The sequence below is a fragment of the Artemia franciscana genome, unplaced genomic scaffold (genome assembly GCF_032884065.1).
Source record: "Artemia franciscana unplaced genomic scaffold, ASM3288406v1 PGA_scaffold_47, whole genome shotgun sequence".
NCBI lineage: Eukaryota > Metazoa > Arthropoda > Branchiopoda > Anostraca > Artemiidae > Artemia > Artemia franciscana.
The window spans coordinates 130997-148115 of NW_027062688.1; the positions used below are offsets into that span (position 1 = coordinate 130997).

Here is a 17119-nt window from a genome sequence, read left to right on the forward strand (position 1 = left end):
CGACTATTTATAATCTAATCTGGTTCCTGATACGACTGCCGAATTTCATCGTCCTAGCTTACCTGGAAGTGCCTAAAGTAGCAAAACTGAAGGGCCTAAAATCACTGGAGATTTTAACTCCCCCCAATGTCACCAGATCCGGTCAGGATTTAAACTAAGAGCTTTGAGACACGATATCCCTCTAAATATCAAATTTCATCGAGATCACCCGTTCGTAAATTTAAAATACCTCTTTTTTCTCATTTTTCAGAATTAACCCTCCCCCGCAACTGCCCCAAAGAGAGCAGATCCGTTCCGGGTTATTTCAATCATGTATCTAGGACTTGTGCTTATTTTTCCCACCAAGCATCCCGATCCCAAGAAGTGTTTTCCAAGATTTTAGGTTTTCCCCTCCCAACACCCCCCAATGTCACCAGATCCGGTCGGGACTTGAACTAAGAGCTCTGAGACACGATATCTTTCCAAACATCAAATTTCATTAAGATCTGATCAGCCGTTCGTAAGTAAAAATACTTCATTTTTTCTGTTTTTCCGAATTTACCGGCCACCATCCCCCCCCCCCCGCTCTAGATGGTAAAATCAGGAAAAAAAATATTTCTAATTCAATCTGGTTCGGTCCCTGATACGCTTGCCAAATTTCATCGTCCTAGCTTACCTGGAAGTGCCTAAAACAGCAACACCAGGACATACAGACCAACAGAACTTGCGATTGCTATATGTCACTTGGTTAATACCAAGTGCCATAAAAATTATAAATAAATTACAGAAACCACCAAAACCGAGAAAACCTAGAGAGATATGAGACGTATAAGAAATGCCTTCATTCAGTTCTGAGGTAAGCAAAAAGAGATTATATGGATAACAAAATATCGGAAAGTGGGAGAGATGGACGAAAACTCTGGAAGGTCATTAATTCGATTTTGCGACCAAATGATAAGAGAGCACAATTGTCTTCCAGACTTTTTGTCAACGGGGAGGGTTTTACGGAACCCATTCAGGCTGCAAAAGAACTCAGTACATTTTTCGCAGGGATAGGAGGAATTACATCTAATTCTACGATAAGTCCCCAGAAACCCTACAAGCATTACCTTGGCTCAGCATGCGCCAAACCAATGGCAATACATCAACTGAAGTAGAGCTAATTGTGAAGACCTTGAAAGGCACATCAGCATCCGGATTTGACCGGATACACGCTAAAGCCCTGAAAGCAGTCCTCCTTTCTGTCCCAGAGCCATTAACTTATTTGATAAACCTGTCTCTAAGAAGCGGTGTTTTTGCTTCGATGCTGGAAAAAATCAAAACTAATCCCTCTGCACAAAGGTGGCCCTCAGGACGATCCATCAAACTTCCGATCCATATCAATATTATCTGTTTTTTTCAAAAGTTTTTGTAAAACCCTTGCAAACACTACTTTACCAGTTTCTAGAAAAAAAGGATTTTTTAATAGTCGTCAGTTCTTCTTCCGACCTGGTCATTCAACAGAAAACGCTCTGGCATCCTTAAGCATATTTATCAACAGGGGACTTGACTCGGGTCTTCTGCCAGCTGCTATACTGATTGAGATCGAGAAAGCATTTGACAGTATTAATCATACAATCTAACTGGAAAAGCTGAAACATATTGGAGTGAGAGAGATAGCCCTTCAGTGGTTTGAATCTTACTTTCAAAATAGGTCCATCTACATTGGTGACGACCCGAAGAACGACACTAATGTGAAATTCGGTGTGCCCCAAGGATCGATCCTCGGTCCTCTTTTGTTTTTAGTCCATGTAAATGACCTAACTCGTATCCTTAACCAGAATCATGACGATCCAAAATGCTGTAACCTATACTTTGATCAAACATCTGAGGACATTACTAACGAACAAGATGAACTTATAGCATTTGCTGACGACAATACAACGACCTGCTGTGGACTCGACATGCCTTCACTCCAGTGGAAGCTTTAAAACATCATAGAAGAGACCATTCTGTGGATGGATGCCAACAAACTTGTCATCGATGTCGAAAAATCTTGCATCCTATTAGTTTCTAGGGTAAGAACTCTTTACCCAGATATAACAGGAATTGAGGAATTGATTAGCCATTACTGAGTATTTATTTTGTGGGGATTGGGGTGGTTTGCTCCTGGATGAAAAGGTGGGGACTTGTAAGGATGTTTTTGTTGGTAGGGGCTATGGTTGTATCGATAAGTAGAGGGAGAGCCATAGTACATATTTATTTTTGAAGTGATTAAGGACTCGTATGTATTTTTTGCATAGAGATGAGAGATTATGTATGTCATGACTGTTATATTTTTTTTTTTTTATAAACCAGTACGAACTGAACGGAACTTTTCAAAATATCCGAGGATGAACACGGACAACATATTGTGAATAAGAATAACTTGCTTCATTTATTGCTATCTATACAGGCTTACCCAGCCATCAAAAGGAGCCAGCTTTTCAAAATATGCTGGGATTAAGGCGGATAATTTACTATGGATGGGAATAACCGACTGAAGCTATTGCTTTCTCTACAGACTTAGCAAGCCATAAAAAGGGCCAACTTTTCAAAATATGGAAGGATTAAGACAGATAATATACTGTGGAAGGGGAATAAATGGCTATAGTTATTGCTTTCTATATAGGCTTAGCTAAACAGAAAAAAGATTAGCCTTTAAAAATCTGCAAGGATTAACATGAGTAATATACAGTGAATGGGAATAACTAGCTACAGCTATTGCTTTCTCTACAGACTTAGCAAGACATAAAAAAAGGGTCAGCTTGTGGGAATAATTGAATAATTGGCTATAGTTATTGCTTTCTATAAAGGCTAAGCTAAACAGAAAAAACACCAACCTTTAAAAATCTGCAAGGATAAACACGAATAATATACTCTGAATTTCATTAAGATCTGATCACCCTTTCGAAAGATAAAGATACCTTAATTTTCACGTTTTCCAAGAATTCCAATTTCCCCCTGCAACTCCCCCCAATGCCACCGGATCTTATTGGGATTTAAAATAGGAGCTTTAAAGCACAAGATCCTTCTATATATCAAATTTAATTAAGATTTGATCACCCGTTCGTAAGTTAAAAATATCTTGTTTTTTCTAATTTTTCCGAATTACTCCCCCCCCCTCAACTCCGCCAAAGAGAGCGGATCCGGTCCGGTTACGTCAGTCACGTATCTTGGACATATTTTTATTCTTCCCACCAAGTTTCATCCCAGTCTCTCCATATTAAGTGTTTTCCAAGATTCCCCCCCCCAAACTCTCCCCTAATGACACTGGATTCGGTCAGGATATAAAATAAGAGATCTGAGTTGCGAGCTCTTCTATATATAAAATTTCATTAAGATCCAATACCCCCTTCGTACGTTAAAAATATCTACTTTTTTCTAATTTTCAGAATTAACCCTCCCCCAAATCCCCCAAATAGAGCGGGTCCATTCCGATTATGTCAATCAGGTATCTAGGACTTCTGCTTATTTTTCCCACCAAGTTTCATCCCGATTCCTCCACTCTAAACGTTTTCCAAGATTTTAGGTCCCCCCAACTGCCCCCAATGTCACTGGATCCGGAGCGGATAGGTTCTGGTTATGTCATTCAAGTATCTTGGACTTGTTTTTATTCTTCCCACCAAGTTTCATCCTGATGTCTCCGCTATAAGTGTTTTCCAAGATTTCTGGTTCCCCATAACCCCCCCCCCCCCCCAATGACCGGCTCGGATTGGGATTTAAAATGAGATATCTGAGATACGAGGTCCTTCTAGGTGTGAAATTTCATTAAGATCAAATCACTCCTTCGGAAGTTAAAAATACTTTATTTTTTTTAATTTTTCAGAGTTAGTCCTCCCCCCAAATCCCCCAAAAGAGCGGATCCATTCTAATTATGTTAATCACGTATCTAGGACTTCTGCTTATTTTCCCCACCAACTTTCATCCTGATCCATCCACTCTAAGCGTTTTCCAAGATTTTAGGTGCCCTTCCCCCAACTCCCCCAAATGTCATCAGATCCGGTCGGGATTTAAAATAAGAGCTCTGAGACACGATATCCTTCTAATTATCGGATTTCATTAAGAGCCGATCACCTGTTCCGAAGTTAAAAACACCTCATTTTTTCAATTTTTCCGATTTAACCGTCCCCCCCCACACCCCCCCAGATGATAAAATCGGGGAAACCGACAATTTCTAATTCGATTTGGTCTGGTTCTTGATACTTCTGCCAAATTTCATCGTCCTAGCTTACCTGGAAGTACCTAAAGTAGCAAAACCGGGACGGACAGACAGACCGACAGAATTTGTGATCGCTATATGTCAATTGGTAGATACCAAGTGGCATAAAAATATCAGAATAAAGAAGTTCGTTATGTAATTTAATTCTTAAGTTACGTATATTTTCTACTAATAAACGTTCGTTAAAAATTAAAAGTTCTAGTTGCCTTTTTGAGTAACCGAAAAATTGGAGGGCAAATAGGCCTCCTCCCCCAACCCTTATTTTTCAAAAATCGTTGATCAAGACTAAGAGAAAGCCATTTAGCCCAAAAAATTAACATGCAAATTTCATTTTAATAATTTATGTACGGCGAGCCAAAATCAAGCATGCATTAATTCAAAAACGTTCAGAAATTAAATAGAAAAAATAGTTTTTTTTTACTGAAGGTAAGGAGCGATATTGAAACTTAAGACGAACAGGCTCCGTGTATGAAAAGGGTTGTTTCCTTCTCAATACCCCGCTCTTTACGCTAAACTTTGACTCTTTCTCTCAACTCTACTTTTTAAAACAGTAAAAAACTTTAGCATAAAGAGCGGGGTGTTAAGAAGGGAACAACCCCCTTCATACACGGAGTAATTTCTGTCCGTTTTAAGTTTCAATACTGCTCCTTACTTTCAGTTAAAAAAAACTAGTTTTTTTTTATTTATAAAATATAAGTTTGGTGCTTGATATTACTCGACAACACATTAATTATTCTTACTCCCTTGTTTTTCTACAGTAAAAGTCACAATTTAAAGTTTCCGAACAAAGAATTTATCCCGGTTTAACTTGTTAACAAATGCAAGGAGCCTAATTCTCACCAGAAATACTTTTTTGCGGGGGACTGAGTGCAGGGTCCTTAAAAGATACTATAGAGCCCCAAATCATATTTTACTTCTCACATTTTGGGGCTTAATTAATTTCGCATAATGAGCTGGACTGTTCCATCAGGAAAACAGATACAAGCGATAGTCGTTTCTCTTAATTACGTTTTATTGAAATTCTCAAGTTTGTAAATTGGGCTTAAAACCAGACTTTTCTTGTTCCAAGTTTCATTAAGGGTAAATATAATTCGAGGAGAGATTGAATTGTGTGGCGAGAGTAACACTTTGGTTTATTCCCGTTTTTTCCCTATTTTTTTTCCTATGCTGCCGATCTCAGCCTATTTCTGGAAACTGGTAAGGGTCTAATATGTGCAGTTTTTACGAAAAGTGTGGACCTCAGCCCGGATTGATGAATATGACATAACATTTTGGAAAGTCCGCAGAACTCTTGCCTGGGGCCAAAAAGGATGGCTTTTGCTTGTCCACGAGCCAGAGCATATGGTGTGCGAAGTGAAATGGAGTTATAAAGCCTATGTCTGGGGAGTATCTGAAGTTGTGCAGCCAAGCTTTCGTTTCATCAAACCATGTTTCTGCTTTCGAGTGAAAAGCTCCGTTCTAGCAGGCAAGCAGGCAGGCACCACTTCCAAATTGAAGATGGACTAAAATCTATAAGTGTTACATATATGCGGCAGTTACCCGGCCCCACAGCCAATATATCTTCTTTGAGTGATAAATAGAAAAATTTACAGAAGCCAAAATGTGGCATTTTCCCACGGGTCCGAAAGTGCTGCCATCTATTGTTTCTACCCATTTCTGTTCGTGATTTCAGCTGAGTTTATCATTCGGTTTTTAGGACTTGGGATTGCAGTAGAGAAATGGTATCAGATGTGCCTAATAAACTTTAAAAATTCTCTCACTGCTAAAGAAATTGGAGCTTATCCTTTGCTCCTTTCTAAGTGGTGACGTTAGAAAGTTGGCCTATGGCAAAAAAAAAAATCAACTTTAGAACTAAGAGAGATAGAATTTTTTTTCGACAACAATCGATAGCTCTTGACGAGCTGATCAAAGTATAAGACATCCATTGTTTTGTACAAAAATTTCTTCATGAGGTATACCAGTTTGAAAGTTTCAAGGGGTCGACAACTTCAGTAGTAAGGTACACACTGAAACGAAATCTACGCTGATACAAATTGTGAGTCATATACAGGACTTGTAGGCAACAGTCGGCTGTTAGGTAATAATCACCTTCGGCAATGAGGGGTTAGCAACTTTGCTAGTTGGTGTATGTATTATTTGTTTCCAGTGTATTTGATGGTAAAACCGATTTGGCTCCAGTGGTAAGACATGTAGGGGACTTGTAAGTAATAATCTGCTGTTAGGCTAAAGTCAACTTCAGCGATGAGGGGTTTGCAAATATGCTAGTTGGTTTACCCATTTATTTGTTTCCGGTGAACTTGACGCATATCGCGGGAGAGGGACTTATAAGTAAGAATCGGTTCACATTGGGCGAGAAACGGCTGTTAGCTCATACTCATCTTCGGCAATGAGGGGTTTGCCACTTTTGCTAGTTGGTGTACCTATTATTTGTTTACGGTGTATTTAATGGTTAAACTAATTTGGTTCCAGTGGTAAGACATGTAGGGGACTTGTAAGTAACAATCGGCTGTTGGGCTACAATCATCTTCAGAGACGAGGGGTTTAAAATTTTTGCTAGTTGGTGTACCCAATTATTTGTTTCCGGTGAACTTGATTTGTATCACGGGAGAGGGACTTGTAAGTAAGAATTTGTTCAATTTGGGGTAGAAATTTGTGCAAATTGGTGCACATTGTATTCGATCTCTTTAAATCTGACAGAATTAAGTGTTTACGCAACGGGTACAGACGATAACATAAAACAATGAGACAGTTTCGTAATAATTAATGGAGTGTCATCTATGATATTTTGATCCTGAAAAGTTAGGCATAGCTTTATAATACTGGATCATATAAGATATTGTTCCGAGTCTTCATTCGTCACGATGTCTACGACTGAAAAAGATAAAGTTCAACTGGCTTCAATTTCAATTTAGTCCCTTTTTTCGATACTATTTTGCTGTTGTTTTTTTTCAACGCTGAGGGATAGTCTTTGATCATGTGATTACTGATCGATAGCGAAGAAACAAAACCGAAGTGTTGCTCTCGCATCACTTTAGTCGGCAAAGCCGGACAAAGGTTGCCGCAACACTTTACGTTGCCAGGGCAACGTAGTTCTAGTTTAAGCTTCTTTTCATTATTTTTAAACACAAGCTCGTTGATTTACAACCCATGGAAAGAAAGCTATGAGCTATTCCAATATTTCCATTACACATTTGCAGGGTAAGAATCTCACTACTTCGTCAAGTTTTCCATAGCCATTTACATAAGAATATGTTAAATTGCCTTTGATTTCCCCTTAAATCAGGGATTGTTGATGACAAGTTTTCTTCATGTTGTGACAAATAAAACACATTCCTAAAAAAAACCTTAGGTCCTCCCGTTTGATGTGATATTTAATCACTTCAAACTTATTATTCACTGAAAATTCCTGTTGGTAATGGGAATAATTATTCACTGATAAAATTTTGTCTCACTTTTCATTTAAACAAACTCATTTTCTGTGAAAAACTTCTTTTTGGATTTTTTTCTTAATTAATGACAAACAGAAGCAACAAACTAGAATAGACTTAAAAATAGGGTAAATACATTCAGAAATTTATTTAATGTGAGAATTATACAGAGCAATGATCAGGCTAGATGGAGTTTTTAACGGAAGACAAATTTGTCACAAGATACAAATATGGATATTATCAAAGATTATCATTTTTTAAGGCTATATGATAGAGGGGATAGAGGATGGGGACACGTCTCACGGTTAGAGGATGACCGATTGATAAAGGTTGCGTTTTTGGCCATTCATATGAAGCCAAACGAGCTGCAGGCCATCTCCCAATGGAGCGGAAGGGGTTTATAAGAAAGGATTTAAAAAAATAGAGATCGTGGAGGGGAGCGATGCTCCGACAGTTTACCGACAGGGAAGGTGCACAGCTGTGTTGGCTTCAGGTGACTTGACCTTGCGGTAGGCTGTTATTAGAACCAAGAGTAAATAATAAAAACAGTAAGGTGATTATACTGCTGAAAGATGTTATACAATAGCCAAAAAAAGATGTCGAGGATCAGAAGACAAGGTTCCCAGGGATTGAAGAAGCAACAGTGTGCATTGATGGGATACTTACTTCCCTAGAAATGACAAATGACGAGTAGGACCAGACAAAACGAGAGGACTTGGCATATTCTGAGCGATTAAGTCCCTTGAACCGGGATTTCCCCGCAGTCCCATCGACTACGAAAAAAAAAATCTATGCTAAGAATTTACAAAGATATTTTATTTGTACTGCTGATAAAATGGCATGGGATTCAATACTGAAGCATCAAAAACAGCAGAAATGGAACCTGTTTTTTTTTTAATCTATTGCACTTAAATTTACTCTACTTTCTGTGCATAAAAAGAAGTTTTTCTTGAAGGTGTAGTAGTCTTTAGAAATTAACAAACAATTAATGTATGAATCTTTAAGAAAGAAAATCGTTGTCAAATCTAACAAATTAGTTTTGCTCAATTATTCTCACGGTTCACCATGGAAATATTAAAGAAATTGTGATATTGTCTAAAACTTCATAGTTTATTGTTTTACCTATCATTTGTAAATTTTATTTTGAATTGAGAAGGATTCATTTACTGAAGAACAGTGTATTACAGGTAAACTTGTTTATTTTTGTTGCAATTTATAATATCAATAAAAAGTAAGTATTAATGATTATTATTGATAACAATAATATTAAAATAATGTATATATTATAGAGTTACAATCATAATATTCATTAAAATAACGATAATATTAATTTATACAGACAATAATATTAATAATAGTATATCTAGTAATATTATGATTGATTATATTCGAAAAACAATAATAAAATTTAATCCCGGCAATTAAAATAACAATGATGAAAGGGAGTACTAGGATAGACTAATCTGCATGGTGACACTAAAGAGCATAAAAGAAAGGAAAAAAAACTGCAGGAAAATTGATCATGAACTATGAATAATTTTAAAAAGCAGCTCTGTAGTATGGAAGAGCAGTATCTGCTAATATATTGCCGGATCGAAATTGAAGGGGGGAGCTTTACAAAAAACGATTTCTCACTTTTACGTGCTGTCATAAAAACTGAAGCTTCGATGCAATACTCTTAACTACTAGACTTATTAGAGATAAACAATGTATATTTAATATGTCCCTAATTGATAAATTCGATTTTTTTTTTTACAAAAATTCACGGTATTTTGTCAATCCTTCAAGCAGCCAAAAGATAACTTGGGGAGATTCAGGTATTCGTTTTATAAAGAAGAAGCAGAAGAAGATCCAAATTCAAGCTGTGTATTTCAAATTGAAATATGTTCCAGCAGATATGTTGAACAATTTTGAATATTATAAACTAATGAAATTCTGAGAACTTCCACGGACAGAATAGAGAAAGGACGCAGAAGCTGAAAATATTAATTTTTGCGTCCTACTGAACCAAAGGAACACTAAAAGGCACACTTTTAGTCAAATGAAAGAAGATCAAAATTGTTGCAATTTTTCAATTAAGATGAGGTGCAACATGCCTACTTTAAAAATTTTTTAAAGCCCTCAAATAGGCTAATGCAAGAAATTACAACATGTTATTGGGGAGATATAATGTATTGCTTAAAGAGTAATAAAAATTATTAATCTAAAAATTAAATGATAAATCTAGCCAAAAACTGAACTTACCGTGGCATGGCGCCAAAATTTCAGAATCTCTGATATATTTGAACTTGTGTTGAACATGAAGAAATCTCTCCATTCAGAAAACGTAATTTCGAGTGTTCCTTCTTTGTCTATCCTGAAATAATTAAATTAAATTGAAAATATTAACGGTTAAAGTTTCTAGGACTTATTATTCAAAATCTATGCAACCTGAATTCACTGCCTTGTCTTTAGGCTGTCAGATACGTTGGATAACATGAAACCTTGCCGTTCATAATACTTTCTTTTTATTACGTTTTTGTGTTTCAATATATGTCATGCTGATGTCCAGTGCCAGTGCAAAATCTGGCAACGGTGCCATCAAAACTGCTGCTGGTGTTGCCCAGTGTAAAAACAATAGCAGACTCTTTCACTTTATTCAGTCTTATATGCCATGCTGATGTCAGGGCTGCCACAGGTTTGGCAGCAGAAAAACGGGACTTAGGAACTTTTTGGAACCGAAAAAGGGCCTTTTAGGGACCTACGGTCGTTACTACCAAACCTATAATACAGATTTACCGTATGCCCTTTGAAAGCTAAGAACAGAGGCCAGGGATGCTAAAAAAAAATCGATCATCTGGAATCTCATTACATCCCAGATGGGTTATAGAGCTTATTTGTCCTTCCCCAACACCTTTCAGTCTTTTTCTTCATTTTTAATTTTGATTCTGCATTTTTATTGCAGATATATACATAAAAAAATATAAAGTATAAAAAAACTGAAACCGGATGAAACACATTCCTCACTTTTCTGACTATTTCAAAAGATTATTTATGAGTAGCTGCTTGTTCTTCTGGATTGCCGTCTGCTTTCAACATATACGGAAATTTTTTGTTCGTTGCGGAGTGCTAATGATCCATCTAGCATTGCCTGAGCAAGCTGGATTTCTACCTCATTGTCTTCAGAATTCCTTTCTTCAGTCGATTCCTTGCTTCTTGAAGCATCTAATCAGTTGCTTTTTGCTTAGTCCCGAATGCTTCCTTTTTCTCTTTCGAAGTCTCCTCGAGAGTCTTCATCATGTCTGTTCGGCGACTTTTAGCGATTAGCTTCTTCTTTTTCCTTTTTGCTTTTGCTGTTCTTCTTTTTCCAACTTGTGCCGTTCTTCTTCGTCATGTTTTCTCAACTCTTTCTCCCATTCCAGATAGTCTTGATAGCTCTTCCACGCTGACTTGGCAAGCTTTATCAAATCTTCACAAACACACCTTTTTAGCACTCCTGCCAAGTCGACGCAACCCGTCAGCAACAAAAAGCTTGAAATTCAATGTGCGATCACTTATGGATGCTCTCTGAGAATCCTCCCAGACAGTGAAAGACTGCGCTCGACACTGACCATACTATGAGAAATAATCAATTTATTCCTCATCGCGACAGCCAAATTTGGGTATTTCCCATATTCAATGAGTATATTCCATCGTTTATCTATTCTTACCGACACAGATGGGAATTGACTCATCTGAACTAGCTTATGTTCGTCTAGCAAAAAATCAGCTTTTGCTGGGGCGGGCAGTTTTCGGGTGAAATACAATAAATCCTAAATAAAATTTGACTTCGAAAACTGGTTTGGGTGCAAGAAAAACAAGCTTTTCAGGAACAACAAAGATTCTCCGTATAAAGCTTGCTTTAAAATGTACTTTGCAGCCGACGCGTACTGCTTCTGTACACTCAGCAAAAACCCACGTTTTGAAAGCTCGTCAGTTGCTCTGAGACAGGTCTGAACTTCGTCACTTAGAGAGGCAGAAACTTCCAACAGAGGAAGCAAATTTTTGTCATTTTCGAACGGTCTTGGACTAGTGACAGTCTTGGTCTTCTAACACTTTCTGAGCTGACTTCGGCTTTCAAGATACGCTCAGCAACCATCCGAACAAGAAGCTCCAGTCCCATAAAAATTTCATGTACCAACGGTTCTTCGCGCTGGAACTTCAAAGTGAACCGAGTAAAAAGACTAGAACTGTCACTAATGAACTGAAACTCCGCTTTCAAAGTGAACTGCCTCAGGAGTTTGGCAATCTCTTTGTATGCGTTCGACCTCATCAAACTAGCATTTTTCTTCGGAATGAAGACGATAAAATACTCGACAATAACTGGCCACAGCTCAATCATCCTAGCAGTAGCAGGACCAATCGATAGCTATCGGGTTGGTACATGCATGACAAAGTTCGACCTTGGAACGCCAGTTTTCTGCTGGATTCTTGGATAGTCTTTTAGCTGTGCAGGCCACCTACGATGAAAGTACCGCACCTTCACAATGAAATCAGAGCAAGTCTCCTCAACCTCTTCTAGGCTTTTGCGAAAGGCGTTGTATACAATGTGGATTCTACAGTTTCCAATGTCTAAAAGTCCGTCATCATTTATCACCTTACATTTCCCACTGTCTATCAGTCTGAACAGTTTTTTATTCACATTCGGGCCGTCACTGCTCATCGTAAGCACCTTAGACAGGAACAAATTGCTACAATCAATTGCACTCAAAATTTCCGATTTCAAATCCTCTGCAGTGGCATGACCTAAGGAAAAGTCTTCAGATGCCGCTCTACCACCTGATTCATGTTTTCATACCAGAAACGGATTCTAATCTCCTTTTTGCTTTCGCTGTTGGTAGTTTCATCAAATTTTATCCACATAATAACTATTACCAATTTCCTCCAAGATAATCTTCTGAAAATATGGTCCAAGCGCTTCCTTCAACAGGTATGTAAACTTGGTTCGCCCGATGGAGAAATTAAGAACTCGGTCCTTGAATATTTTCTTTAAGACTTCTGCTATTCCATCTGCCGAATTACAAGAGTTGTCAGATTCAATCATATTTAGAACCCATGTAATTTCAGCACTGTTTGATCATTTATAGAGTAAATATAATTCCCAGTCTGATTACCTTTCAGGGCGCAGCTGGAGGCTGAATTTAGGCGAAGTTGATTGGGTTTCAGATTAGTCTGGACGTTTTTCTTATGTTCACCAGTCCGAGAGTGCTGCAGTCGAGAGTAACAGCCTTTCTGACAAGCAAGTGATGAATTGCAAATGACACAGTAGAACAATTGTACATCTCCTGGGACTGCTCTGCGCCGCTCTTTCATGTGGTGCCGTGTTTTGTCTTTCTCCTCAAGCCAAATATTCTTAAATTTGCGCTTTCCCATTTAAATTCAGTTATAAGCAGTCACTGTTAAGCCTGACAAAAGCAGAGAGATTATGGGCACTTATGTCAAGAGGCTATTACCCATCAACTTCCTTAACTCCAAGGCTGGACCACATATCTGGCGATACACTGACAAAAACAATCAAACTCTCTTGATAGTTAGGATAAAAAAATATCCTAAGATGACTCCAGGGGCAAAGGGCGTCAATCCTTTTCGCTACTTTATAGTCTATTTCATTCAGACAGTAACGCTGTAATCATGAAATAGGATTATGGTTACAAGAACACATGTTGAAAATGACTTACATGAAACCAAAACTGAAACACTATACCTTGCATAGGGGCTTCCATTATTTAAAGATAATATATTCAGCTAATTTCGAAGAATGATGATCAGAAAAAATCTTAGGGGATCTGAGCACTGATTTAGGGACCAATAGGGACCAAAAACGACCAAAGCCAGATTTAGGGACTTCCAGAGACTTTGTGGATTTTTTAGCAGCCCTGCGATGTCTGGTGCCAGTGTAAAATCTGGCACCGGTGCCGTCAAAACTGTTGCTTGTGATACCTGGTGTAAAAATAATAGTAGACTCTTTCGCTTTCTTCAGTCTTATATGTCACGCCGATATCTGTTGCCAGTGTAAAATCTGGCATCGGTGTCGGCAAAACTGCTGCCGGTGTTACACGGTGTAAAAACAATAGTAGACTATTTCACTTTACTTAACCTTATGTCCTGCTGATGTCCGGTTCAAGTGTAAAATCTAGTACCGGTGCCGTCAAAACTGCTGCTGGTGCTGTCCGGTGTAAAAACAATAGCGGACTCTTTCAATTTCTTCAGTCTTATATGTCATGCTGATGTTCTGTGCCAGTATAAATCTGGCACTGGTTCCGTCAAAACTGCTGCCGTTATTGCGCGGTGTAAAAACAATAGCAGACTTTCAATTTCTTCAGTCTTATATGTCATGTTGATGTTCCCTGCCAGTGTAAAATCTGGCACCAGTGCCAGAAAAACTGCTGCCGGTATTGCCCGGAGTAAAACTACAGTAGACTCTTTCACTTTCTTCAGTCTTCAAATAGCTGAGCAGTTAAAGCAACCATTCTGTTTCCTAAAGTTTAGCTTTCGACTGATGTACATATAGACAAAGGCTAATTATTCCTCGAGTACATAATTGCAAAAGATACCCTAAATTTAGCTTACTTTACATATCAGGAAACTCTAGACTTTAAAACGCTACCCCATCTGATCATTGTCTCTGTTTATCTTATAAAATCACATCTAGTAATATATCTTAATTCTACACTCCTTGTTTTTGATTAAAATATTTGTGGTTAACCGTTTTTTTGTGAATTTTCTGGGTTGAATCATAACAGACAATGTCCAGTGAACTTGAAAGCGAAACAGTTGACATAAATATTTTCACACTATAAGCAAGACACTCTGAGTTTTGCCCAGGGTCGTCACTAGCCTTTCACCTTTGGGAGCGGGGACGCCTGAGATATGCCGACGAATCTTAGGCAAGTCCTGACCAAAAAAAATCTCCAGATGTCGGTACCCTTTGCTGAAACTTAAGCTCGAAAAAAAAACATGTCATATATTATGGTTTAAAATAATTAAAAAAAATGAGACACATGATCAAAAACGTACAAATGACTCAGCTGAACTTTAAACCGGCACTGTTTTACAAATTTCTACTTGTCAACAAAAGGATTGAGGTTCATCTTAGTCAGTATGTCTTTTTCTGACATCGTAAGCATGAAATGGTCAAGTCTTTTGTCTCCCATTGTTGACCTCAATCTGTTCTTCACGATCTTCATTTTACTGAATATTAGCTTACGTTTGACCAATGTTAACGGAATTGTTTTTGCAAATATGGATGCTCTGTAAGGGCAATCCTCTTCTATTATTCTTCGCTAGAGAGAATAGCTGGGCAAATTCAACTTCGCTTCCAGAAACTTAGTCGATTTCACTCTTGCAAACTTCTGCAAAAATTTCCATTTCGGACTGGAACGCTTGGACAGTCATATCTACTATTGGAAACACGGCACTGAAAGCATGACTGGTTCAAGGTTCACGAGGCAATCAAAGACAGGAATTACCAGCTCCTTTGTTTCTTCGAATACTACGGACAATTTATCACCAATAACTGTTAACCTTTTCTTAAACTCAGTAGCATAAAATGTGGCAAGCGATATCTGCAAACCTTCACTTGTTCTGTCGCCATCGGCGTATCTTCGAGGAAGCTACCACTGATGGTGGTGCCGTCTATGTTCCCTCTCCAACTAAGAGTAGAATTCTTCGTCTGTCACGGGACAATCATCGTCCTCTTCTCTGCAAATTAATTGCTTCGCCATACTGACCGATGTCGTTACTTGACCAGCGAGTTCACTCTCATTGCTTACGGATTGCTAGATGACAGTCATCGTTGCTTTCATCAAGTTGCATCCACTGACGATATCCAGCTCTACTGCTTGAAATTCACGAATCAGGACGTTTGTTCAAGAAAGTAATGCCCTTATGAACATCAGTTGTGCTATGAATTCGAATCTAGTAATGGCATTAAGAAGCCCGTCGGACTCTCAGAGAAGCCTGTCTTTGTCATTTCTCTCAGCAGTCCAACAACTTCTGGCAGAACACTCCAAAGCGCTTCAAGCGACTCCGATCTTGCAGACCCACTTGTTTCTGACATTTCCTTTAGATGAAGCTTGCCTTCAATTTCTTCTACAGCCTTGCGGTACAAATTGAAGCGCTTAGATCCTCTGGTGAAAATGTTATAGGTTTGCTGTAAGACACCAAACATGTTGTGGGTAAAGGAGCTTGACTCACAGCAATGCTCCACTATAATGTTCCCTCTGTGGGCGAGGCACCTGAGGTACGGAACATTTCTTCCGAGCTTCTCTGAAATGTTAGTCTGTGTTCCCTTAAAACAGCCACTCATGTTGCTGGCAAAATCATAGCATTGAAATACCAGTTTGTCTTTATTGACACCAAGGTTCCTCATAACTTACAGAATTTCTTAGGAATGATCGAGTCCTTTCTTCGACTCAGAATCAACACCGGTGAGTAAGCACTCTTCACCGGCTCTTTCGAAATCAACGTATCGGACACCTACAGCTAAACATCCTTTGTGGCTGACAGTCAGTGTTCCGTCTGCAAACACTCCAAAGAAGTGAGCTGCATTAACTTCCGCTACAATTCTCTGAACCAGCTCTGTTCTAACAATGGCAATCAATTGGTTTTGACTACGTCCCGATAGATAGCTGGTGACATGTGGCTTGTTCTGCTTACTCATTCATTGATTCATTTAAGTGTTATGCTTCGAAAGCAGATTGAGTAGCTCAACGTAGTTTTCCCCTTCATGATCTTTGCCACGAAATGCAAGACCGTGTTTACCTAGCGCGGTGGTGCTGTCGAGCAGCATACGTTTGATGTGACGTCCTCTCTCCTTTTCTTTTTTTTTGACTCTATATTCTTTTTGAGTTTCTCCTTGTCAACTAAGTAGGGCAAAGACTTGCATCTCGCTACAACAAAAATGAGGTCACCAACAGAAGCTTTATGGCCATTTGATTAGAAATGAGTGACGAGAATTCCAGACTTGACAAACTTGCTACGCTTCTTCTGCAAGTTTATAATTCCGGCAACGATAGCTGCATCTTTGTTCCTGTATTTGCGTCCATGTCCAGTTGAGAACATAGAAAAAGCAAAGCAGTAGGCTGAATCCTTTTCCACACTATACTCTAAGTGCGGGTACTCATTATACCAGCTTTTAACAAAGCGCAGTTGGTGTTTAGAACTCTGTGGATTGCCTCGTTTACTGGTAAGTTGAGCCTTTGGCTGAAAACAAAATGACCCAGGATCATGCTCGACTCTTACAATTCCAACCCAATGTAGAGTTTCGGCCTCTGACTCGACTGATTCACTTCCCTTTCCTTTTTGAGCAGTGACTTTCTCAGACTGGCTAATAAGTCTATTTCTATATTCAGTATAGCTGCCTCCGAACCTTCAATAATAAAAGAAAGAAGAGCGAAGACATTGCCGATTCCAAACGTCTCTTCCTGGTCAGTTTCTAAATTAAAGCCTCCTC

General features: G+C 38.6%; 1 protein-coding gene across 2 annotated transcripts in view; it reads right to left on the reverse strand.

Moving 5' to 3' along the window:
- Window positions 1-17119, reverse strand: part of LOC136041859 (mitochondrial adenyl nucleotide antiporter SLC25A23-like) — a 145657-nt gene that overhangs the window by 67681 nt on the left and 60857 nt on the right. For both annotated transcript variants that reach the window (XM_065726634.1, XM_065726635.1), the window contains one exon: window positions 9892-10003. In XM_065726634.1, the coding sequence (XP_065582706.1) occupies window positions 9892-10003 (112 nt within the window). The remainder of the gene's footprint in view (window positions 1-9891; window positions 10004-17119) is intronic.